Genomic DNA, 24524 nt, shown 5'->3' with positions numbered 1-24524 from the left:
TAATTTCAGATAAATAATAAATAATTTTAGATATTAAATATATTTAAATACCCAAAAAAGAAGATCAGAATTTTCACAAATGGATTAGACTTAGCACAACTCATCATACTAAGGGTTTAGTATAAATATGTCCCTAACCCTAAGCCTGCCCATGGTGTGACAGTTACTCCTGATCTACCTGGCTGGCTCGCAGATGCCTCAGAGATTAGTGAAGCACGCTTCTGGGTATGTCTGCACAGGTCACGGAGGTGTGGCCCTGGCAGCTTTACCCGTTCCTGTCCTCTTCCGCGCCGTGCTCCTCCCTGCACTGTCTCCCAGACACCATGAGCTGGGCAGCTCTCCTCTCCGTTCCCTGCCACTGTGATGTTTCCGCCTTGAAGCCAGCGGAACATGGACTGAGATCTCTGAAACTGAGCTAAAGTAAATCTTTCCTGTAAGTTGTAAGTGTCCAGTATTTGGTTCTGGCAACAAGAAAGCCAACTATAACCAGCACATTCACTTTCCCTGCATTCTGTGTAACTAACTGCAGCCGTGAGACTAGTGAGGTTTACGAGACAATATAGTCGACACAGTTTCTGGGGAGAGACCAATGCCATGATTTTCCCTTTACTCCCACCTGGAATTTATGTAAGGCACAGATCTGCAGAAGATGGCTTATACCACGGGGCAGCCAATAGCAGCATGAAACTTCATTTTATTTACCCGGGTGTTGTGCAGGTGGGGCACAGCTTGCAGACATGGGTGGCCACGGGTATTACACAGGACCCCAGGGCTGGTCCATCTATGGTGACTGCCCAGAGCCAGGTAAAACCCTACAATGCCTGACCAGAGGCAGGTAACGAGATACGGCATCTAGACCTACCCTACCACCAGGGAGAGGCTTGTGGGGAGAGATTCTTTCTAGTTATTCTCCTGATTTTTATTTTGTTTTTAAACAATACACCAACAGTGTATTTGAGACAAAGCTTGGCTTGGATTGCCTCCTAGTACTGAAACAGTGATAAATCTCCCAATAGCAGAATGCCAGCACATCTGAATCTGGGTGCTATCCAGTGCCGAAATAGTGAAGGTGACTACAGGCTCAGAGAAAATAAGCAGCCTGCCTAGAGTTTCTAGAAAGACGGGCACAAACAAGACCAGATTAGGAATGAAATAGGACAGGTACCTTCATGGGACAAGACACATGGATACTTGGGCCTGAATCCATGACTTGTTGCCCACTAAAGACAGAGACATCTCTTTTCCTCTATTTTCCCTTGCTAACAATGTATGGCATATGCTCTCCCTTTATCCCTACTACTCTTTTTTTGGCGGGGGTACCGGGGATTGAACTCGGGTCCTTGCACTTGCAAGGCAGGCCACCAAACCCTTGAGCTAAATCCCTGGCCCCCTCCCCCTACTACTCTTAATGCAAGGACCAGCAGGGGAGAACATCAGGATGCCTCTAAGGGTGAGAATGGCTGCTAATCCATATTTCACAGGGAGGAAATCTCTTAACATGAAGGGAAAGTCTAAAAGCAAATCCCACACTAATGACCAAAGAGAGTGCCAGCCCCTAGCTCGCCCCAGCAAATCCATAAAAGCTAGTCTTCTCATTCCCTTGTTAAGGGGCCAGATCATCCTCCTAAGAGCTGTGCCTCCTTTAGCTCCTCAAGCTCAAATTCCTTTCCTATTTTCTCTTATTTTCTAATTCTGCCTAACAAATCTTCCTGTGCCTCTCACTGATGCATCCTGAACTTTTGTTTTTCTGTGATGACAGTCAACAAACCTACTCCATGGGGTGAGGGGCAAGTTGACCTCATCTTCTCTTTGAGAGACCTCCTGGGACAACATTCAGTGACATGCCGGCTTTATCATTTCCATCCTAACTGAGCAAAAGAACCATGAACTCACTGGTGTCAGAAGACTGGAATATACCTAATCCTTCAATGCCCAGATGTGTCACACATCAACAAGCATCAAGAGGTTTCAGGAAACAAGTGCCTCACCTTAAACTGAAAATTAAATCCCAGAAACTGACCAGGTAGTAACCAGTATGGGAGTACTCTCAGAGAATTTAAAACAGCCATTTTAAGGAAATTTAGTGAGCCTGAGGAAAACACAGAGACATGTTTCACTACTCTTAGAAAAACTTAAGAGACAAAAGCAATTTTTAAAAATCAGGCAGAACTTCTTGGGCTGAAAAGTACACTCAGTGAAATAAAAAGGATAGAAGACATCAACACTGGAATAGATCAAACAGAAGAAAAATCATAGCTATTTGAAAATACATTGAGGAGAATAAAACGAATGAAGGAGACCTATGGGAACTTTAGGACAGTATTAAATGGGCAAATATCCAAATTTGGGGGTGGGGTTCAAGAAAGAAATAAACAGGGGCTCAAGGATCTGTTTGGGAGTGTAACAAAAGACCTGGCATCTGTAACCTAGTGATCCTACGTGAAGAAGAGATACAGAGAAAGATTTTAAAAAGTACTCAAAGAAATAATAGCTGAAATCTTTCTTAATTTGGCAAAACCTACAGATTTGTACTGAGTCAAACTGAAACGGGATAAAACCAAAGAAATCTGGATCGAGACTCATCATAACCAAATTTCTGAAAACTAAATACAGGAAACGGTGTCAGAAGCAACAAGAGAAAAGCAACACTCTATCTATACTGGAACAAATGCAGATAACAGCAGATTCATCATCAGAAACCATGGAGGCCAAAAAGAAGTAGTGTGACTTTTGTTCAAGCGTGAGAGAGAGAACAATCAACCCAGAATGCCTATAATCAAAGAAAATATCCTTCAGAAATGGAGAGGAGAAAGCAAGACATTCCCAAATGAGGGAAAATCAAGATAACTTGCCATTAATATACGGACTCTAAAAAGTGGTTTAAGGAAGTAAAAGTAGGGCAGAGTGAAAGTTGCAGAGATTGTGTAGTTTCTGCGTTAGCCTACAAAGTGTGATTAAAAAAAAAATACGGTGCTTCAATTGTTAAAAATTCACCACAGTAAAATACACATTGTCATGAAGCCCCCTCAAAAGTTTCCCCTTCACTTTGAACACCCGTGTCAATTCTTGCCACTTCCTGAGGCAGCTCTGGGAGTCCCCTTTCTTGTCCGTAACTGTGTTGTTGTGGCTGCCTTGTCCTGAACTGATTCAAAACATTGACCTTTTGTGGCCTTTTTGACTTTGGCGAAGAAGTTGCGCAATGCAACTCCTGGCTCTTCCCCAAAGAATAAGGTGGATACGGTGGAGAAGGACTATGAATAAGTCGGTGAGGACCCACTGTGATGTTTTTACAAGCCTGCCTTTCTGTTGGATGTCACTCAGCAGAAGCATCCATCGGATTTTTAATAAAACCTCTTAAAGACACTCACGAAAGAGGGCTTCCAGAGCTGCTTCAGAAAGTGGCAAGGATGGTGGGATAGCTGTGCTCAGAGGGAGGAGGAGGGAAATTAATGGCAAAGTGGGTTTTTCACTGTAATAAATTTTTAAAATTTAGACATTCACCCATCACCCCTTGTGCATCATGTGACCCCTCTTGGCTTCTTCAGCCTGATTGCCTCCCTTCTCTTCCTTGCTCACGACCCAGCCTTCTTGCTCCCTTCCTCAGGGCCTTTTCCCCTGTCCGGGCCTCTGTCTGAAGTGACTCACTTTTCCTTGTCATTTAGATCTTAGTGCAAGCCTTCCATGTCTTCTGAGAGACGTTCCCTGACTCTTTCTTCACAAGCAAGCGGTTCCCTTCCCTCTCGCTCTCTAACCCATACTGTCTTATTTCTAGACCGTATCATCAGCGTAAATTCTCATTTACTTACCTGCTTGTTCATGTCTCCCACTATTAAAAAAGGCATCATGAGGTCAGAAATGCTATCTGAGCTGCCCTCCTTTGCATCTCCAGTACCTAGATGCTAACTTGGATAGGTAAGCATCCAACAAATATTTATTGAACAGATGAATTAATTTTCTCCAAATCTCTTATTCTATAACCAGGAAGGCCAAGGTCCAGATGAAGAAAATGGCCCTCCTGAGACTCTGCGACTGGTCACTAGAATCCAGGCCAGGTGCTTTTCTGTAACACCCGATTTTATCCAGCCTCATCTTTGAAGCTACCTTCTATGGTCTCACCACTCAGTGATCATTCCCGAGAGCTCCTATTATAGCACTAGATGGTAACACCCATTTGGTTTTTTATTCTCTTTGACTTTGTCTTTATGTATCTTTATTATATCTACCTTGTTGCTCCAACCAAACTGCAAGTACCTTGAAAATACTAAGAAAACACAAAGAGTATATCCTCTCTATGTGCTTTAGAAATGTAGCTGAAGTTACTTTATTCACTAAAGTAAAACTCAAGATGTTTACAACTCTCATCTCGTCCTACTATCAAGGATAAAAGCTGGCTGCTCAAAGGCTCCAGAGAGGTGATTTCTGTGGAACTCCAGCTAAGCACAGAGAGACACTGTCTTACTTGCAGTTGGCAGCTTATGGGCTTCGTCAAAACTATGCAGAGGAACCGCTCTGGGCATGATGGGTGGATTCTGAAAGGTAATCCTTGCTGTTGGGGGAATCAGTCCGCGTTCTATCATACTTAGAATCCCTAAAAGGGAAAATTAACAGAATGTGAGTTTAACTCAAGCCATCTCACAAAGTCTGAGCTCTAAAATCTTGACAAGTGTGACTTACTCTATCAATCATCTCATTTGTAAAAGTGCATCTGGTGCCTTAATCCTTTGCATGAAAAAAAACAGCTACAGTACATGTTCATTTAAGCTTAATATTCTAACCCAGGGGAAAATGCCATTTCCAACAGCAGTAATTCTGAGATGAGATCGCACTAAGGTAATCTCATTTTAAGGTAGAAATATAATTTCAAGGCGAACTAAAACTTCTTTGTTTTTATGACACTTTCCATCACTGGTAATATTGTTACTCTTTTTAAAATTCAGAGAAATCAGGCACATATTCTTAATGACTAAGATGGGCTGGGCTTTTAGCTCAGTAGTGTGGCCGTCTTCTTCAAAAGTGAAAGGTCCTGAGTTCAATCCCCAGTACCGCAAAAAAACCAAAAACAAACAAACGAAAAAAAATCAAACACACACTTAATGACTAAGATGAACCTTTGTTCTGGAAGAAAATCCATGTGCTTCAAACCATGCCTTGTTGTTATAATCAGCCATACTTTATAAAAGGAGTTATCAATAGACATTTATCATATCACCTAAAGATATGAATAGTTTAGTGTAACTGAGCACCATGGCTAGTGTTAATACAACTAATTTACAGCTCCTAGAACTCATGCCGTCTCAGCAAGGCTGAAGTCAAGCCTTTTTAGGGACAAGAGGCATTGTTAAATAAGTAAACAAATAAATAAATCAATGAATAATTGAACAAAGCCTTCCACAGGGGGCAGAACTTTCACTAAGGCGATCTATTGTATTAAAGCCAGAAACCCAGAAACTTGAGAACTATGTATAATAAATTTGTGGTAGGACTTCAATTTCTGGTTGCTCTCTTATATAACAGGAAGAAAAGTAAAGAACTGTGGATCTCAACAAATTCTCAGCATATAAACTTTGTACCAGGCTGAACTATGTTGAAGAGGTTAGCACACATTCTAAGAGGAGCTGATAATTATTTCCACTTGTTTTAAGACCACGATTATATTGCTTTTAAACGAGTTAATACAGTGTTATGGGATTTCAAAGGATTATCACCGAAGGGTTAGCACACTGAAGAGGACTTCTCTTGTGAAACAATGATTCCAAAGAGAAATCTCCAGAAATCTTCAGTGGAATCATTTGGAGGAAGATTTTCTTATTGAAAATGGAGGTTTCTGAGTTCCTCCTCAGTCCTGTCCATAAGTCTGAGGTCATGGCCTAGAAACCTGCATTATCAAAGCCAGCAAGCAATACTGAGGTGCAGTGAAGTTTGAGAACCATTGGAATTGAGGCTCAGTGATCTACAAGTTAAATGAGCACTCCGGATCTCTTAAATCATGAGAGCTACTGGGGCAGAGTACAACTCTTTAAACCTTTTTTAAAGTTAGCACTTTCAATGTTCATAACACAAGAACTAGGTATGACTTTAAAACAGTAAGATTAATTCTTTGTTCTCACAAGATTTTTTGTTTGTTTGTTTGTTTCGTTTCGTTTTGTTTTGGCACCGGGGATCAAACTCAGGTCCTTGTGCTTGCAAGGCAGCTCATAAGATATTTTTCATTGATAAATATCAGCACTCTACACGAGGCTTATGCTTCTTTTGCAGATGTGAGAAAAAGAGTGTTTTATAATTCAGTATGTTTTCATTTCAAGAGTCAGTTTCATTCTGAGAATTCTAAAGAATACGAGCATGTTTTTAACCCTTGCTCTGCTCTGGCTGAAGCAATTAAATTTCAGTGTGTGCATTCACCATTGGAAGGAAAAAATTAACACTTGGAAATAAATAGAAGAGCTTTTTTTGTGTGTACTGGGGATCGAACTCAGGACCTTGCGCTTGCGAGACACGCGCAGTGCCACTGAGCTAAATCCCCAGACTGAAAAGAGATTTTTTTTTTTTTATATCCAGACACAGGAAACTCTGAAGCTTATCTGACTCTATGGAGCTCTGCACCTTTGTTTTTATTGTTTATTTTACAATCTGTAAAGATAAAGTTAATGTGTAGAAATATGATAGCGGTACAAATAATTTGTATCTATATACATGCAATGAAGCTCTGTCACATGGAGGACAATTCTTTCCATGAAATAACAGTTTTTCATCTTTCTGCAAATTTATCTTAATATTCCTGATTTGTAAATAAAATCTTGTTTGGATTCTTCTTAGAATTGATTGTAAAATGTCTTACTAGTTCTTTCATTTAATTAATGAGCTGAAATATAGTCCTTGACATGTTCATTTTATATTTGTGTGAGAGTCACGACTGTGTGATTTTTTTTAAAAAATCATCCTTTAACAATTTTGGAGAACGCACAGGGTGAGCAAGAGTCCTTGAGATCATCAGAAACAGCAAAAACCTCAGATAATCAAGCCCAGGGATGTTTTTCTTGGTTTCCACAGGTGAATTTAAAGTGGCAATAGAACTTTGTTGAACCTTGTTTCTGATTGTTTGTTGTTTTGCTTCATTTTAATTCTACTCTCTATTAATTTGCTTTTCTTTCTAGTTCATTTGTGAATGACAAGTTGTTCCTTGCTGTGGCTCGTGTCTGGGTGTCCCCTCAAAGCCTCACGCAGTCTTTTTCAAAGGCAGCTAAATCTGGAACGTACGATGCTGGTACTAAGGGCGTGTGATTCCTAAACCACTGCACGTGAGTGACTGGTTTGGCACCGCCCTAATCCTGAATAAGATAAAAGGCACCCAAAGACACTGTTAAGGCCCCTCTTTGCTAGCTTCTGCACACCGTGTTGTTTCTCTTCTGTGACGCCTCTCTGCCATCCCTGCTTTGGAGCCGGCTACCTCTGAACTGAATCCTCTATAAACTGTAAGTCAAATAGACCTTTCCTCTTTAACTCTGGGTGTCAGGTATTTTGTCTCAGCAATGACAAAACTAACTAATACATTCCTTTTGATAGTTGCAATGATTAGGAATTTGGTAATCTCTGGAAATAGGTTAAGGTCTTTACAGAGATCTATTTCCTGCTGGGTAAAATAATACAGAATATAGTTTGTTGGTCTTTGCCTATTTTAAGTTCAGATCCATTAGGAATTTTATGCTGACAAGGAAGGAGGGCAACGCTGATATCTGTACTAGCGACTTTTTGTTTCTGTGTTTGCTTTTGTTCTGTGGCTGAAATTTGTATGCACCTTCTCTGTAACTGTGTGTCTATGTACCTGGAATTCAGAAAGCCCCTTATCTCCTGTTGTGAGTGTGGAATGTTTTCCCATTTCCAGATGGCATTAATAAATCAGTTAATAAGGGATCTTAAAGGGGCTCTGGTCTGGCTGGTGCATAGAGATAAATAAGCGCTTCTATAAACTCGATATTTCTAAAATTCTCATAAAATAAGAAAATCAAACTTCTGATACTTTATATGTGCTTGCACACATCTCAAACTCCTCAGACACCCTCACTGATGTTCCTTACATTCCATGGCAACATAGTCATTTGCCTAACTTCAATAAGACCTTCTTTTCCTTTTACTGAGATATAACTGGAAAAGGTACTTGTACAACCAAGGCCTTACCTGGCGTTTCATGTTTCATATTTAAGGATGATGCTTATTTGTTCACGTATGACCCGTCACTTTTACAAGACTAAGGTTGACTTTCTAGAGCTAATGTTTGCTACATCTTCCCAGAAAAACTAGCCCAAATTGTGATCCTTATAAGTGGTAAGGAAGGTCACATCCTGCTGGCCCAAGAACCTTAGGATGCTTGGAGGACCTTTAAATAGAGGACAATACCCCTGTTTTTAGATCCTGTAGCTTACTTCTAGAGAACAAAGGTTTTGGGACTTGGTTTCCTAGCATTAGGATTTCAAGTAATAGAGGATTTTAAACTTTCAGTCTGAGGTTCCTTATGAAAACTTACAGCATGATAAGCTTAAGGTACCCTATATGGTAAATTATCATTTTTGCTGCACCAATATAAATAATCAGGCCAAGCCTAATGAGTCCAGCCTTATTTTGTGAATAATTTTGTTTGAGGTCACTTTGAGCAAAGAAATGGTAAGTACATTTCTTTTAATCAGTTTGGAAAAATCCAAAGAGATCCTGGAAACCTTTTCAGTGAATGCTGGAATGTCTACGTACTATCTGAATCTAAGGTGTGACTAGGCTGTTTTACAACTCTATAGATGTCAAGATTAATTTGTAAAAATGGATAACATTGCAAATAATTATCTATAGACACGAAAATAAAATGTCTCTAACAATGGGACACCGTTCTCACAGCAAAGCAAATTTTGCATCTATTTGGAAATTTATTTCAATATTCTTAATCTATAAATGTGTCTGTTCTTTGGATTCTCTTTTGAAACATCTGCAACATCTTAAAGATTTTCTCCTTAAATTGATGGATTTAAATCTTTGATATATATTCCTTTTATATTTATATGAAAGTTAAGATTTTACATGTTTTTAAAACATTATCCTTTTTTTTTTTTTTTTGGTACCAGGGATCGAACTCAGGACCTTGCGCTTGCGAGGCAGGTGGCAGCACCACTGAGCTAAATCCCTGGCCCTAAAAAATTATTTTTAACATTACTGTTATGAAGTCTTCATAACACCCTTATTTTCCTGTTAGATAGATGAGGAATTGGCAGTTCACTCATTCAGCCAATATTTCTTAAGTGCCCATGATGTGTGAGGAACTACTCTGGGGGCTGGGGACAAAGTGGTAAATCAGGGAGACTGCATGACTTCTAGAGGTGGAGAAGACATTAAATAAATTCACAGGTAAACACCTCATTCTGCAATGTGACTGTCTGTGAAGGTCGACCTGAAGATGCATCCGGCCTGATGAGGGGCAGAGAGGAGGCCCAGCAGCTGGAGCAAAAAGGGGTGCAGACAGGGGAGAGGGAGCTGAGGGCTGAGTCAGGCGTGTCTCTCTCTCTGAGTTCAGACTCTAAGGTCAGACTGTGACCTCTTGCCTCGGGTCACACACAGCCTGAACTGAAAACTAGATCTGTAATGGGAAACTTGTGTTCCTAACTAAGGGGTGAAGGAGGAACTCTGTTTTGGGGATTTAGCCAGATAATTCAAGAAAAGGTTTAGTGTACATTGTCTTAAGGGATTTTCTTTGTGGCTGTAATCTTTGTTTGCATGCTGGACTTATGAGAACTGGGGTGAGGCTTAAATGACTCATAAGGGTATCCAGCACACCTGAAAATCCTAGACGCTGTATCTACATTTCTGTAGCTTGTGCTTTCCCAAAGCTCATGTTACCTTGTGGACACATGGCAAATACTCCATAAATATATGTTGATTAACTGCTTGATTAATTGCAGATATTATGGTGGGCCATGTGGTCTCTGATGAATGTTTTAGGGATAAAAATGTTACTTTTTCTCAACCAAGTTTCCATTATCCTAGATTAACTTTCATTTCACAGCAGTTCTTATTTGCCAAAGCAATGATTAATTGAGTCGCTCACTATTTCATTGATCCAAACTTGATCCAGGAAGAATGGAGGATGATAGTGGAGCAAGAAATAGAAACTCTGCAGGTGTTACTCGGCATTCCCGGGGGGAACATTACATAACTAACTAGAAAGTAAGCATCGTAAAGATTTTTGAGTAATGGCTCATAAGTAGGAAAAAAATAGAATTGTGGGAAGATTAAGAAATTCAGAGACTCCTGGGCTTTCCACCACCAGCTGATGGAGGTCAGCTGACAGCAGACGGCCACAGCTGGAAGACAGAGAGGGCTCTGAATCTCCCGCAACCAGAGGGTCTTGAGAATCAACTCTGGGTCCTCTAAATGCTTCAGACGATGGGTAAAAACGGAGATGGGAATATTGAAGACCATTACACTCAGGTATATTTAAGCTAGGAAAGAAGATCCACCAGGGCATTATTGAAAAATTGGCCACTTCAATAGTAGGGAAAGGTGAAAAGGGTTACACTATGATGTTCAGTCCCTAGTCATCCATTTACTTTTTCATTTGCATATTTATTCATTCAACAAGCATTCAGTGTCTACAAAATGCTGGGTATGTTCTAGGCACTAGGATGCGAAGTGAAGGTGATATAGTCTTTTTGTTTAATCATGAGTTTTGTTTTGTTTTGGGTACCTGGGATCGAACTCTGGCCCTTGCGCTTGCAAGGCAGGTGGTGAAACCACAGAGCTAAATCCCCAGCCCTGGTCTTTTTGTTTAAAAACTAGAAATCTGGTGGCATCACAAGGCTTCCTATTTCTATTTAAATAGTATACTGGGAACGATTTCTAAACTGCTACTCAGAATACTATCAGAAACTTGATAATTTCTAATAATGCCACAAAAGCACCACAGTGATTTTCTACGTAATAACACTAACATCTAAATCAGTGTGAAATCCATAAAATGATGGATTTTAGAGGGGGGAGGGAAGTCAGTGACCATCTCATCCCAGCTTCTGGAGGAGGGAACTCAGAGTAAGGATCTGACTTGTCTGAAGCCACCTTGAGAATGAGTGTCTGAGCAGAGTTCAAACTCAGGCCCCCGATTGCTCTTCCCTCCTATCCCTAACCCTATAACACAGCCACTGGGTCACTAACCTTTACTGGCGTCCTTCTGTAAGACTGGTGTGGGGACAAAGCAGGGATCCGTGCGATAAGAAGATGGCAGGACTGTGAGGTTGGATATGGTGGACCCTTTTATTAACTTCTGAACGTTCACCTAAATGATAATGAAAACTGTTTTCAACAGACATTTTTGCCTTTACAATGAACACAGTTTTGTTCTTGAAAACAATAAATAAGATTATGAACAGTTTCATTAAGTTTTAATAAAGTAGCAATATCAGTTCCAGTTTTATTGCTCATGAGTACCCTGGGCTATTGTCTTCTGTCAGGATTTTGTGTAATTTAAAATAGTTAATTAAATCAATTAACATGTGGTGATTTCCACTATGCAAAGTCAGTACAGTAGTTAATAAAGGAACTATTAAGATTTTGTTCAATTTTAATGACTTCAATATAAAAGTGCTAAATCTTGACACAGGAGGTTTTGAATACAGCAAAGTTTTGTACAGGCACATTTCCCAGGAAATAAATACTAGAGTTTTGAGGTAAAAAAAAATAAAATGGGAGAATCTAAATGTGTCAGTCAATATTAACAGGTTAAATACAAACACTGAGTAGGCTCTTCTGCAGATCTCAGAAATAAAGACATGGTGTCTAGATCAGTTACAGTAAATAATTACTTTTGCTAAAGTCATAAAAGGCTTTTATTACAGTTATGAAATATGAATTGTTTCTATTAAGTGGTTTCTAAATTTTAAAGATTACGTGCAGTTCACATAAATCACATGTAATTGTCTAGCCCAAGTACACTATTTTTACCTTTATTAGAGTAGGTTATGAATTACCTGGGCCTCTCAGCAGGGAAATGCAACTGTCTGGTATTTATAGACTGATTTAAATTTTCAAATCATTTTCCAAACATTAATTAATTTGCATAACTTCCAAGGGAACTAGGTAATGGTTCACTGTTTAATGAAGGACTCAAGACAGAAAGGTCAATAGATTTGCTTTGGGTTACACAGTATACTGGATGCCCTCAAATTTTTTATTTTAAAATTAACTTGATTTTACACTGGTGAAATTTGCCATTGGACTCAGTTATGCTACACCTTATTGCTTATTAAGGCCCAGGGACCTTAAAAGGAAAAGGGAAATTTCCTTAAGTCTGAGGGGAAGAAAATCACCTTACTAATTATTTGTTGGCTGAGAAATACCTGTGATTAAAATGTTAGGGCCTCCACTGGCAAGATGTGGTACTAAGGGGAAATAATAAAGTATTGCTACTGTCTTCTATATAAAGATATCTATCTATCTATCTATCATCTATCTATCTATCTATATACTACACACACATATGGGATTGAACTCGGGTCTTGTGTATGCCTGCTAAGTGCTCTATCACTATCCACTAGAAGTTGTATTTTAATAGGAAAGAGTGGACAGGAAGTGCAGTCTGTTTCCTTCCAGATGAGTTGGAAGGGGAAAGGGAAGGGAAGGCCACGCCAGCCTTGCCTGGACGAGAGTGGGAACTCACGCAGTGTAATCTTTCTGGGACTCCAGTCTTGCTCATATGCCCTGGTGCTTTTGTCATCCTCGGCTCTCCTCCCCCCACCTGTCTTCCAGATCCAAGTAGCTTCCAGGGGTTCCCCCTCAATGGGGAGGCTCATGTAATCACCCTAAGTGCTGTTCTAGATATGAAGTATCAAGAAGGGCAGGGTCTCCTGTCTGATTGATATCAGGCTCAGTGAGGCAAACACAAATTGAAGGGAGACAGAAGGATTCCACTTAAATAAAATTGTCACACACTGTGAAGATACAAAATATAGCCTTGGCAGTTTGGGGGCGCGGAGCATTATTTATCTGGATTTTCTGAAAGCCTTTGATAAAGAACACCTGGCAACTGGCTCTTGAAAGCTAAAGCGGCAGGATCCAGCCTAAAGCGTAATATGAAGAATGACACAAAGGAGAGGATGGAAAGCAGGCGACGCTCAGATTCTGTCAGGCAGTCTGCACATTCATGACAACGTTTTCATTCTTCAAATTGCTTCAATCAAAACAGTATAAAAGCCAAACCAAAGAACTATGCTGAAAAGGCAGTGAGGGGTGTGTAGGGATACAGGGGAGGGTTATGGTTTACAGAAATAAGATCCCTCCGTGTCACCAGCTATGAAGCCCTACCCACTCTGCTGTCCCTCTCCCATGGAAAGGTAACCATCCCTGCACACACTTGGTTGATGGCAGAAGGAATTGCCACAATCCTCAGTATTTACTGAGCACTTACTATGTAGCACTAACTTTAACACAATAAGCATTAAATTTCATGAGCAGTGGAAGAGCTAAGGGCTATGGTTGTGCAGAAGAGGGAGTAATTAACTCTGCCTGCTGGTATTACAGAAGGCTTTGCAGAGGCTCTCAACCCTGACTGTATATTAGGGTCACTAAGGGAGTTTTTAAAAAATACTGCTGCCTGGGCCCCAACCCTGGAAAGTTAAATCAGAATAGCTCAGCTGAGGCCTGGGCCTCGGTATTTTTTAAAGCCCCTTATGTGATTCTGGTGTGCAGCCGGGTTTGAGATGCACTGCAGCAAATGATATTTAAATCGTTTCTTAAAGGAAGCATTGAGTTACAGTAGGTGGAGAAGAGGATGCAATTATAGGTAGAAAGAATGATGGGGACAAAGTAAAACAGTATTCTGACATGTGAAGAGTGGGGAGCTCTGTGTGGCTGGGCAAATGTGTATCTATCAGAAGGAAGGAGCGGAGAGGAGACTGGAAAGGTAGGCTGAGAGAAAAGCCTGCTTTAAAAAAAGAAGCCAGCTTGATAAGCATGCTGACTCACTGCCTATTTCAAATATCATCTGCTTCTGGCATCTCTTTTATGTCATGCTTTATGTTGTATTTTTGTGAGAACCATGTGGTTTGTATATGATAGGAAATACCACACAATAATATAATATGAACTATAGGAACTGAATTACAAATAGAACCATGATCTTTATATCTGTTTCTTCATCACTGTATGCAGAACTGTAACTCAGAACTTTATTACTCTATGCCTAAACCTTATATAATTTAATTTTTTGAAAATTTAAAAACACAAAAAAGCATAAAGAAGGGCCGGGGATTTAGCTCAGTGGTTCTGCTGCCTGCCTTGCAAGCACAAGGACCCAAGTTCCATCCCTGGTACCAAAAAAAAAGCATAAAGAAGAAAACAGCAATCATAGTTCCATCCTCCAGAATTAAGCATTGTTAATATCTTGGTATATTTGCTTCCAATATATACAAAAAATCATTCCATTGTATTATTCTGGTACAGATGATAATTATAAAGAATCCAAACAATGCAGAAACACACAAAGCTAACAGTTTAAGAAACCACACAAATGGCATTAGGAAATCCATCATCCTTGATATCTTTCAAATAATTGATGCATCAATGTATAAAAATAGGATTTATATTACATTATTAAATTTATCATTAATAGGAGCAAAAAGGGCTGAATTAAATTCGACAAATTAGTAAACCTTGAATAAACATTTCCTTACTCCAGGGTTCCTCTGAACTAAAAAAAATATTTCTCTGCACAGGGTGGTAAATTTTTCCTTAAAGCACCAGTAGTAACTATTTCAGGCATGTGGGCTCTGTGCGAGCTGTTGGTCATAGCTGGACAGTGACACGGAAAATAGTTAAACAAATACACGGAGCCATGTGCTAGAGTCTGAATGTCTGTTTCCCTAATTCATATGTTGGAACCTGCTCTCCAATGAGATGATATTAGGAAGGGGGCATCTGGGAGGTGATTAGGTCATGAGGGCTTAGTGCCTTTATAAACCAGGCCCCGAGAGCTGTCTTGTCCTTTCCACCGCGTGAGGACACAATGAGAAGGAGCCACCTATGAACCAGAAGCAGACCATCACTAGACACTGAATCAAAAAGCTTTGATTTTGGACTTCTAGGTCTGTAGAAATAGAGGAAATAAATGTCGCTTGTTATGAGCCACCCAGCTCATAGTATTTGGTTACAGAAGGCTGAATGCACTAAGGCATTGTGTTGCAATGAAACCGTATTTACAAAAACAGGTCAGCCCTCACGTAGTAATATGTGGACCTCTGTTGTGCAGTCATGTAAAGGTAATTATGAAAAAAACCTTTAGATTTGTAAAACATGTGCTTTTGTTATGGATGGTACATCCTGGCTTCAAAAGGGGAGAACAGTAGAGTTACAACTCCCATCTCCTCTCCCTCACCTCCCAAGTTCGGATTAATATTTTTACATTGTCTAGATTTATAGTATTCACATTCTATTTTGGTACTATAATTGCTATAATTATCTATTTCTACATGTAAATGGATCCAGAGGCTACCAATAGTCCTTTTCTTGTAGATTCTCTAGATTCGAGTTCTTATTTTGATTGATTTCTTAATAGGCTAGCTTTGACTGTAGTGTATACTTAAAAAGTACCAATAATCTCAATTAAAAAAAAAGATTGTAATATCTGAGAAAAACGCTAGCTTTGGTTATTAAATAGTTTTTTTTTCCCCAACAAGTGTTCATGAGTAGTTTACTAGCCTTTTTATTTGAATTACATGGGTGGGGGACATCCTTTCTTTTTTTTTTTCTCTCTCTCTCTCTTTGAGTTTATTGGTACATTTTAGGTATACGGTACAATTACATTCATCATTGGAATCTTGTACCTTTACATGACAGGTCTTGGTTCTCATTTTTTCCCCTTGTCCCTGCCCTCCCTTCACCCCCTCCTCCCTTCCCTATTTCCAAATACTTTATTTCCATTTTTTCATTTTCTTTTATTTTTCATCCTTTCTTTTGTTAAAAGTTTGTAAACACCATACCATTGTCCTCTATGATGAATATTGTGAAATCTGATGCCAGCCTGATTTATCCTTTGTAGGTGATTTTATTCTTGTCTAGACTTCTAAAACATTCGTTGTCTTTGAATTCAGGTATTTAACTATGAAATAATTTATGTTAAATTCAGTGATATCTCAGTTGTCAAACGGCTCCAAACTCGAACTTTACACTACTTGAACAGCAAAGTTCAAAAAAATTTGCTCAGTGTTTTGTAACTTTTTTTTTTTTTTTTTTTTTTTTGGTACTGGGAGGTCCAATGTGGGTCCTTGCACTTGCGAGGCAGGCGGTGTTTTGTAAATTTGCTTGATAGATGAACTGAAAATCTGACTTGAAAAAACTTGTACTAGCTGAGAGTAAGTCATGGGTCTCAGCTTGCCATGAACACAAAAAGGTGATGCTTTAGTCTAAGGACAGCTCTCTCCCAGACAATGTACAATACTGTGTTAGTGTGTTAAAACACTCATCATTGTAGTTTTTGCATTTTATTTGCATAAAATATCATAACTGCAGCTCCAAAGAAAGTTAGTGAAACCAGCAGTAAAGATAAGAGAACCACAATAGAGAAGAAAGAAGTCATTGTAAAACTTATAGTCCTGGAAAAATTAACTTGTAAGTGTAAATTTTGGGCCTCAGAACCAATTACTTGGTTTTCTATTCTTATGAGAAAAAGATGCTCTCAAACTTTTCAGTATTTAGACATGCATTTGAAATGAATTGAGTTTGATTAGCAAGGAATCACTGTATTCTAAATCAAAGTCTTCTGAAATTCAGTGTTTTCTATCTAGTGGCTCAGTTCTTTAGAAAATTTTTCTTACATTATATCAGTGAATATATCTTTTCTTTCATTTTCAGAGTTCTCTATTTAGGAACACCAAATATCCTTACATTTTGGCTCACCTTTATTGTTCATATGGTGGTACCTAGTTAGTCATTCTCTATAGTGGGGTTTATTTTAGAATACAGCATTCTAGTTTTAGCTAGACAATATGATGTAGTTTAGATCTAAAATGGCCAAGAGCCTCATGTGTTTGAAAGGTGACTGGATTATGGGAGTACCACTTGCTGTGAGGAGGAAGTGATTGGAAGAGGCAGGTCATTGTGAGTGTGCCCTAGAAGAATATGTCTCCCTTCCCAGCTCCTTCCTTGATTCTCTGCTTCCTATTTACAATACCATGAGCAGCTCTTCTCCACAATGCTCATCTGCCATGCCATCCCACTTTGGAACCAGCCAACTCTGGACTGAAACATCAGCCAAAATAAGTCTCCTTTCTTGAATTGTGGATGTCAGATATTATGTCTTAGCAATGCAGGAAGTGACTAAAATTTTGATATCAAGTGTAGGGTCATTGTTCTGACTGTGCCTGACAGTCTTTGGTTCACAGGAAGAGTTTGGAAAGGTTTAAAGAAAGCCAGCTGGAGAAACAATCCTAGAATGTAATAAGCCAAGCTTGATGGGAGATTCTAGTCAGAACTCAGAAGATCAGAATGCTGATAGAAATGCAGATGGTAAAGACCAAGTTCAGGTTTTAGCTGGGAACAAGGATTCCATTGACAGTTGCGCTCCAGGGCCATGTATGTTATACTGTGGCAAAAAAAAAAAAAAAAAAAAAAAAGTTTACATTTTGCAAGTCCTGAGATTTTGTGGGAGACTGAGATTAAGGGCAGCAGACTAATTAATCCAGCAGAGGAAATTTCAAGGCAGCTCAACATTTGGGTTGTAACATGGATACTGTTGGGGTGCTATTAGCCAGCTCTACATTGAGAATCAAAAGCAAACAGCTCAGCTGAGTGATTTTAAAAGGTTTGAGTTTCATGAGAAAGGAAATGTCTTTAAAATTGGGGCCTGTAAAATTGGAGTAGAGGAGAGCTTGGTTGCTAAAAAGATTAATATTCAAAAGAAGTCTAGTACTTTACATCAAGACAATGCAAAGGATGCCTTGAGAGCATGGGGGGAATCTGAAAGACATGACCCTCCACAGACTCAGGAGTGGATAAATGAAAAACTTTGGTTGGAGAAGAGAGCCCCAGGGCACCCTGCTTGAGGAAGACCACCTAGTAAATTGGGTTACTGGGATGCTGTTCACAGTGCTCAGCCATCCAGGCACTCAGACCCTTACAGCCATGATGCCGTAGCGTCTGATTACTGCCTGAGCTGCCAGCAGACCTTGACATCAACCACGTGGTGAGGACTTTACAGGCACACGGAATGCAAGAGTTGTGGAGTCATAGAGGCTTTCAACCAGATTTCAGAAGGCGTGGGAGGCTAGGCAGTGTGCCCCTGCGTGAAACCGTGAGAGTGAAACCAACAATGCAGAGGAGTCCCCAGAGCATTGGAGAAGCCGTGAACATGGAACATATGAGGAAAGCTGGAAGCAGTGAGCAAAGCCAGCCCAAAAGAGAAGCCATAAAGGCTGCAAGCATTGTCGATGCTGTAAGTGCAAGGAGTTCACGTCTCTCCTCAGTTTACCCTGAGTGCAAAACAGAGCTATAGGATTTAATGTTTGCCCTGCTGGGTTTGGGTCTCACTCCTTTCTATTTTTCTATTTCTCACTTTTGGAATGGGGATGTTTATCCTATGCCATTGTATGTTGGAAGTACTTAACTTTCTCTTTGATTATTGCAGGGGTTCACAGCTAAGAGTTTGCCATATCTCAGGGGAGACTTTGGACATGGGCTTTTCAGCAATGCTGTAACTGTTAAGACTTTGGCCACTCTTAGAAATGGACTCAATGCATGTTGCCTAAAGTGAAGCACATGAGTCTTTGGGTGGCCAAGGGCAAGATGTTATGGCTTAGGTCTAAAATAGCCCGCAAATAGTTTTCCTGGTGTGAATAATCTGCAATAATACATAAGATCCTAATAAGATTACTGACATTTAGAAATGGGAAGAAAGGAGCTAAAGGTGTAGGGAAGGTGGGATGGGTAGGAGAAGGGTAATAAGGGAAAAGAAAAAAATGTGAGATAATGAAAAGATGGAAATAAAATGTTTGTAGATGGGGAGGGGAGGAGGGGGTGAAGGGAGGGCAGGGGTAAGGGGAAAAATAAGAATGAAGACTTGTCACGTAGAGGTACAAGATCCCAACAATAAATGTAACTGTATTGTATCCCTAAAATGTACCAATAAACTCAACTAAAGCTGAAAAACAAAAAATAAAAATAAAAAAATAGCCCCCAAAGCCTCGCGTGTTTGGAAGGCAGTTGGATTATGAGGCTGATTGTTGACATGCTTTGAAGAGCTAGAGTCTGTTCAGAAGAGGCCGGTGCCTGTGGTTATGAGCTGGAAGAATATATCTCCCTTTCAAGATCCCCCCTCAACTTTCCACTTTCCGTCCACCAGAAATAAGCAGCTCTTCTCCTCCGTGCCCTCTGCCATGCTGACCTGCATTGGAGGCAGCCAACTGTAGACTGAAACATGAACATTCCTTCCTTAAGTTGTGGGTGTCAGGTATTAGGTGTCAGCAATGAAGAAAATGTCTAAGGATGACTGTCCAGTTATAGACTACATTTCTCAGGAGCCATTGTGATGAAATGTGGACGCCTGACCAAATCCAAGCCATGAGATGTGAGAGGACCACCGAGCCAACTCTGAGGGTGGGCCCTAGCCTATCTTTATCCTTCCTATGGGCTAAAATGTGGGTGTGGAGAAGAGCCAGCTTCCACTATTCTAGTGAGACTGTCCTTTAGCTACTGAAACGAGCTGATGGAGCAGGACAGAAGGAGCCACAACTTGGATGGCCACATGGAGCAGAGCTGTCCTCCTAGACTTAGACTTCTCACTTGTGTACTGTTTTGTGAGTGAAAAATAAACTTATGGAGGTCACTGAAGCTCTTGGATTTGATACGACAGTGTAGTCTTTACCAAACTAGTCTGCGGATCTATTAGCTTCTACTTAATTCCCTTTGTCTTTTTCCTTAGTGTTTACTGTGCCTTCAGTCTTTTATCCACATTAATACTTCAGTATTCAGCAGTGTCTATTCTTTCTATTTATAGTTTATTTATTACTCCCATAAAATATTTTGGTATTCAATTTGTTTCCCTACATCTGTAATCTCTCGTTTTATCTCATTCTGCTATTCTCAAGTTTGAACTCTACTTGTACTTAATTTATATTCTTATCAAGCTGTGCAATTATGGGAAGAGACTGTGAAAAAATTCCTTCTGTTCTTGAGTTATGATTTTTTTAGATTCTGTCTTTTGCAGGCCATGATTCTTCCTCCTCCTTTGTTCCTCCTCCCCTTGCTCTCTTTTGTTAGCTGTGAGATACTGACGTGGAGGAGATTCATGGATGGCAGTAAATCAGCATCATGACCGTATCATTTCTCTCCCCCTTGTGCATTCCTGGGGAGCTCCTTCAAACATTCTACTTGCTCTCCTGCCATTTCTCCTCCTCTATTATCTTGTACTAGTGTGTTTTCCCTCCCAGCAACATGTGAGAGCCTGAGGGCTTAGCTGGGGGAAACATTGGCTGATGAAGCGTGTAATCTTTGTGAAAATATTTAGGATAGCCGGGTGTGGCGGTGTATGCCCATAATCCTAGCACTCTGGGAGGCTGAGGCAGGAGGGTCATCATGTTCAAGCCCAGCCTGGGCAACTCAGCAATTTAGTAAGACCCTGTCTCAGAATAAAATATGGCTCAATACTGAAAAGGGGTGGGGGCTCTTCTCTATGTCCTGAGTTGTTGTTTGGTACTGGAAATTGAACTGAGGGCTTTCACATTGAGCTACATCCCCGCCTGACCCCCTTTTTTGAGACAAAGTCTTGCTAAGCCATTAAATTGCCCAGGTGGGATCAAACTAGCAACCCTTCTGCTTCAGCCTCCCTGAGTTCTGGTATTACAGGTGTGCACCATGTGCCCTGTCTTCCTGAGATTTTGATAACTAGTAGATCAGCGTTTGCTCCCTATAGCTGAGGATGAGGTCATCCTTCCCTACCTTCAACCCTAAGACCTCTGGAACCTTTGGTGGAGACTTAAAGACTTCGCTTCTCTTGGGAAGAATCAGACACACTGTTTACTCTCCGAGTTCACCTGTATCTTCCAAACCTCTTTAGTCAGGAAAAAAAAAATTCAATGGATGTCTCTTGATGGCCTTCTCTCCAGATTTTGCAATATTTTTAAGACTTCTAATAAATTGATAATTTGCTAGTACTTTTGGGGGATAGGAAAAGGATAGGATTGGATCTATGCTGTCCCTTTGTACCCTGCTCCAGAATCTCCAACTTGGTGGATTTTTTAAATTGTGTGCACCCTGCACAACCAGATTCACCTATCCAGCCCCAGTGCTCTTCTTCTTGTTATTATGGACGGGGAAACTAAAGACCAGGCAGGGAAAACAACTACAAAACATACTTGTAAACAGTTTCCATTTCAGACACAGAACTAAAAACACATGGCAAGGCTTTGTGGCCAGTAAGAAACTTCATTTCCCAGCTTCCCTTGGCACCTCATGAGGCTTTGTGCCAAGGTTCTGGCCAGTGGGATAGGAGCCGGAGCTGATTGGAGTACAGACGTGATGGTGGGAGCTGAGCAGCCATGTTGGATCACAACATGGAAAGCTGACTGTTCTGAAGACAGAGTGGTAAGAGGAAAGATGTGTGTGTTTACCTGACAAGGAGAGCTGCATCACAGCTGCAAACTTTGCTCATGCAAACCGTGACATGAGAAAGCACTAACCTTTGTCATGTTTAATTATTGTGATTTATTACAGTGGTTGACCTCATATCCTAAATGATATAGGGTATTTTTATTTACTCAAATGGTACCTCTCTGTGGCAACATCGGCATAAATATGTCTTAAGTTTGCTCAGACAACACAAGCTTTGGAAAGAAAAGTGAAGTTTTGTTTCTCTTTCTATATTTGGTGGATCTGAATTACTTCGGACATTATGTATAAACCAAGAATTTGTTAGTACTATTTTTACAGCATGATATTTTTAATGTATAAAATCCAATTTCACATAAAATTTAGCCTCACTCTTTTTCCATAATGCTGTTGTGAGGAATTAGTATGTTGTTATATGAAAAGGCATTAGAAACTCTGTGTATGTGTTGTGTTGTTTTGTTTCTGTTTCTGCTTCTGTTTTGTTTGAGATGGGAGTCTCACCATGTTGCCCAGGCTGGCCTCAAACTCGTGGACTCAAGCAATCCTCTTGCCTCAGCCTTCCAAGCAGTAGGTGGTACTACAGGTGCTCACCAGCACACCCAGTTTGTGTGTGTGTGTTTCCAACATAAATGTGTTATGAAAATATAGCATTGACGTTGTAAAAATCACAAATCATGAGATCACCATTTGATGAATTTGTACCAAGTGGAGACTGCACACAACACAGTAAGCGGAACATTTCCAGTGCCCTAGAAACCTCTCTACCAGCCACTATCCTCACCCAGAGGTAACAAATTTTAGTGCCATCTATTGTTTTTGAACTTCACATAAATGGCTTATTTCAGTACGTGTTCTCTTATATATGCCTTTCTTCTTTCAAAATTGGTTGCACCATGCTGTTGACAGTGCGTTCATACTATGAACTTTACATGTTGATTTTAAATTGTAAATATAGTTATAGTTACACATGTTGATTTTAAGTTCTAAATATACTTATGTAGCCACTGAGAATTGAACTTCCAATCTCCCACTTTTATTCATGGGTTATAATGTTCCTTCTAGAATATTCTCCCTCTCTCAGATCTGCTATTAAATTCCTATTACCCTTTAACAACTAATTTAAAGGTAATCTACTTAGGAAATCAACTCTGATCTCTTTTCCCTCTGTGTCTCAGTAACTTCTTTGAATTTATTATATTTTACCATATAATTTATTTCTATACTGCCCTAAAGGGATTACATAATTCACAGCTCACCTAATTCTGTTTTTTGTTTTTGTTGTTGTTTTTTTGTGGGTTTTTGTTTTTTTTCCTGGTACTGGGGATTGAACTTAGGACCTTGAGCTTTCAAGGTAGGCATTTCACCACTGAGCCAAATCCCCAGCCCTGGTTACCACCTAATTCTGTTTTATTACCTCATTTGAAGAATGACTACAGCAAAAGAATGTTTTTAAAAATAGCCACTTAACATTTACTTAAAAGGAGCAAATAACACGGACATATTAATAAAAGTCTTTCCTTTTTGTTGAAGGTAAAACAATAGCAAGAGTAATGATGGCCTGTTTGCCCTTCTGGTAATGGTGGAGTAGCTTATAATAAACTAATTCTCCTGAAGATAACACTCAAACTTATTTAAAACAACGATTTGAAGCTATCAAGAGAAAGTGAAAGCAGATAGAAGTTAGGTAGGATTTAACCTTGACAGACAGTAAATGCAACAACTGAAATTGACTTCTGGCCTACAAGAACTTACCTTGTAAGAGGCTGTTACTGAAGAAGAAAGTCACCATCTTACTATGAGAAGTCAAAGGATACAGTGTAGGGCTTTCATAAAGGCTGAAAATCAGGGGGCTCCCAGAAGTGAAGGAATTGAAGAAGTGGGGAAAGGCCTCCAAAACTGACAAATAAATGCATTATATACTTTCTGTTGGTCTCTGAGCCTCATATGTTTGAAAGAGATACTAAGGAGCCCAGAAAATAAAATGCAGTAGTTAAAGGTATTTTTGAAAACTGACCAGAGTTTAGCTTCTACCAACTATAGCCAAGAAAAAAGTTAGAATCTACCCACATTAACTGCCTGCTTGAATAAGAATCAACATGTCAGAGAACAAAGCAATAGAATTCAGTCTCTGTGACACAGCACTTATAATGTTCACAGCAATCAAATTTAATGATTGACAAAGGAATGGCACAAAGAAATCTCTCTCCCATAGTCAACAGAAAAAGTAGTCAATAGAAATAGATCCCAAGATAATTCAAGGGTTAAATGAGCAGATGAGGACTTTAAATGTGCTATTATACATATTTTTTAAATCTTAAGGGAAATATCATAATGAATGAACAGATGGAAAATCTTGGCAGAGACATAAAAAGAATTTAAAAAGAACCATGTGGAAATTCTAGAATTCAAAGTAAAATGTTTAAAAGAAAAAAATCATGGATAGGCTTAATACCATTGGAGTTGGCAGAAGAAAGGATAATGAAGAGAGTTCATATGTATTAACCTAATCTGAAGAACAGAAAGAAAAAAATTTAACTCCTCAGTGACATGTGGGACAATATCACATTGTATAAATTGTGTATAACTTAAGTCCCATAGGTAGAGGAGAGAACTGTGGAGAAAAAATATTTTAAAAAATAATGATCAAGCTGGGGATTTAGCTCAGTGGTTCTGCTGCCTGCTTCACAAGTGCAAGGTCCTGAGTTCTATCCCCAGTACCCCAAAAATAAAAACTAAAACTAAAAATAATGATCAAATTTCCCCTGATTTTCTGAAATACAGGACAAAGAAAACCACATGTGGACACACCATAATCAAACTTTTGGAAGCCAAAGATGGAAAAATCTCAAATCAGCCAGAAAGTAAAAAGTAAATATATATGATATGTATAGTACATATATGTC

At 39.6% G+C, this 24524-nt stretch overlaps 1 protein-coding gene across 8 annotated transcripts in view; it reads right to left on the bottom strand.

Annotated features, from left to right (window-relative positions):
* Positions 1-24524, bottom strand: part of Iqch (IQ motif containing H) — a 192513-nt gene that overhangs the window by 107659 nt on the left and 60330 nt on the right. For 7 of the 8 annotated variants that reach the window (XM_010643289.2, XM_010643293.2, XM_010643290.2 and 4 more), the window contains 2 exons: positions 11185-11305; positions 4460-4588 (listed from right to left, as the gene is read on the bottom strand). In XM_010643289.2, coding sequence (XP_010641591.1) covers positions 4460-4588; positions 11185-11305 — 250 coding nt within the window. The remainder of the gene's footprint in view (positions 1-4459; positions 4589-11184; positions 11306-24524) is intronic. The other variant, XM_010643292.2, reaches the window with a different exon arrangement.

The sequence above is a fragment of the Fukomys damarensis genome, unplaced genomic scaffold (assembly GCF_012274545.1).
Source record: "Fukomys damarensis isolate Sample0158 unplaced genomic scaffold, DMR_v1.0_HiC HiC_scaffold_25, whole genome shotgun sequence".
In the NCBI taxonomy this organism is placed as follows: Eukaryota; Metazoa; Chordata; class Mammalia; order Rodentia; family Bathyergidae; genus Fukomys; species Fukomys damarensis.
This window is presented reverse-complemented; position numbering and strand designations above follow the sequence as displayed.